The sequence below is a fragment of the Penaeus monodon genome, chromosome 34 (assembly GCF_015228065.2).
Source record: "Penaeus monodon isolate SGIC_2016 chromosome 34, NSTDA_Pmon_1, whole genome shotgun sequence".
NCBI lineage: Eukaryota > Metazoa > Arthropoda > Malacostraca > Decapoda > Penaeidae > Penaeus > Penaeus monodon.
Window position 1 is genome coordinate 32588974 of NC_051419.1, and position 2005 is coordinate 32590978.

General features: G+C 35.2%; 1 protein-coding gene across 2 annotated transcripts in view; it reads right to left on the minus strand.

Annotated features, from left to right (window-relative positions):
- Nucleotides 1-2005, minus strand: part of LOC119594746 (protein LZIC-like) — a 6317-nt gene continuing 4312 nt past the window's right edge. For both annotated transcript variants that reach the window (XM_037943834.1, XM_037943835.1), the window contains exons 2-6: nt 1828-1942; nt 1553-1688; nt 1272-1427; nt 1006-1126; nt 1-807 (exon numbers count right to left, since the gene is read on the minus strand). In XM_037943834.1, the coding sequence (XP_037799762.1) occupies nt 761-807; nt 1006-1126; nt 1272-1427; nt 1553-1688; nt 1828-1928 (561 nt within the window). In that variant the 5' untranslated portion in view covers nt 1929-1942 and the 3' untranslated portion in view covers nt 1-760. The remainder of the gene's footprint in view (nt 808-1005; nt 1127-1271; nt 1428-1552; nt 1689-1827; nt 1943-2005) is intronic.

Here is a 2005-nt window from a genome sequence, read left to right on the forward strand (position 1 = left end):
AACAATGATTCTTTATTTTTTTCGCACACTCACATTGAAAGAAAATGCAAAATGTTCCCATAATAGTACAATAACATAGCTGTTTCACCATCATTGAATGTAACAAGTAAAATAAAATCATTACCATCTACATCTCTAAAGACTAAAATATTACACAGATCCCATGTATCTGAGGATGGAAGATCAATCAGTTAATTTGCTGCTTTCTCTACTGCAAAATATATAGCATAATCAGTATACGCTGTAACATTCTGTCATATCACCTACTGAATCCGACATAAAAAATAATGCTTTGGATACTAGTCAAAAAGACGTATAAGGCTCATAAGAAAAAGAATTATAAAAATCACATATCTTATATAAAAAAAAAGTAAGTGTGTTCATATATGAGAATCATCTCATCTCTAAATCATTTGTAATTCTTCAAAATTCCATAAACATCCTTAGACAAAAGGCTACCTACTTTTACATAAATCATGTTCCCTGTTATTTTCGGAAAGGCACGTGAAATCTGAACGCTGAAAGTGGATGCTTACAAAGTGCTCTGGAATGGAAATATGTCCTTTCCTTGGACATATTCTTTCTACTTAGTAATCCTGTTACTCTTGATAAGAAATCTACATAAACTTACATATAAAAATTTCCTGTCATGCATAGACACAGTAATAGATAGGAACTGCAGGAAAAGCATCCAGAGGATTATGAAAGATTAAATTTTCCATTGGAAAACTGTAAATATAGCTAAATTTTGTTTCTGAGTTTATTGCAGTCCCTGTCGAGCCATTTCAAGGACCTTCTGACTTGACCCTGTGGAACCAAAAACATTGTATAGAAGTTATAAGAGCACTTTATATCAATATAATTATGATTAATATTCTCTACCTATTCTTGACTTATCTAAGGCAAAACATTCATATCCAGGTAATATCATTATTATTCTGTATATTCATAGTGCTTTCTATGTTGAATTATGCAAAAGATAGCTGAAATAGGACAAATAATTACCTCCATCATCGGTGACCTGATCAAAGTTTTTCATGAGAGACGAGGCATGGGCATCTAAGAAGCTTTGCTCTCCTTCCTCCAGTGTCTCTCCCAATTTTTGCAATGCACTCAAGATCTCGAGCTATGGAAACATATCATATTGAAATACATCATACTGAAGATGCATAGTATGCATACTTGCCACTTTTATAAACAACTGATATTATCATCTAGTCCAAAACAAAAACTAAAAAGGAACAATAAGAAAGTGTGATAAGCTCAATAACCTTTTGTTGTGTATAAGAATCCATGGTTAGTTTTCCAATTTTCTGGTCTCTCTCAATCTGGAACAACTTTTCACGCAGCTGATCAGGCTGCTTCTTCGCAAACATCTGAATCACCTCAGGTGTCTTGAAGGCTTGGGAGATGGCTGCCTGTATTGCCTGTAAATGAGGAGAAAGCTTATTTTTAAATATGAGATCATAAATTATTGTATATGGCATCACATTTGCAAAGGCAATCTTAAGAAAATCATTAACCAATGTCTCTGAACACCGAAATAACTTACCAGTTGCATAGCACTCAGTGAGTCGACAAGAGTCATGTTCCCGCTGCTCATGCGAGTTAGAGACGCCTGAAATTCGTTCAGCTGTTCAATCGTGTCTTTGTGAACCTCATCGTATTCTTCCGGGTCCAATTCTCCTCTGCAAGACAAAAGGGTGAGTCACAGACTAAATTAAGATGGGGATCAGTATGCTAGGCTGTCATTCTGGGAAATGTGATATCTGTGATGTAATTTCTGATGTTTTAACTTGTGTAATTTTACTATACAATATTTCTCACTTGCATTCCTCCAAGTCTGCAAGTTGAGCTACCAGTCGATCCAGCTGTTCTTCTAGCTGTTGTCGCAACTTCTGTGTTTCTGTCGTTCCACGACTTGCCATTGTTCTCACTCAATCTACAGGTGAAAATATTAGATCAGTGAAAACTCGAAATGAAACCTCTGCTATAAAATCCAGTC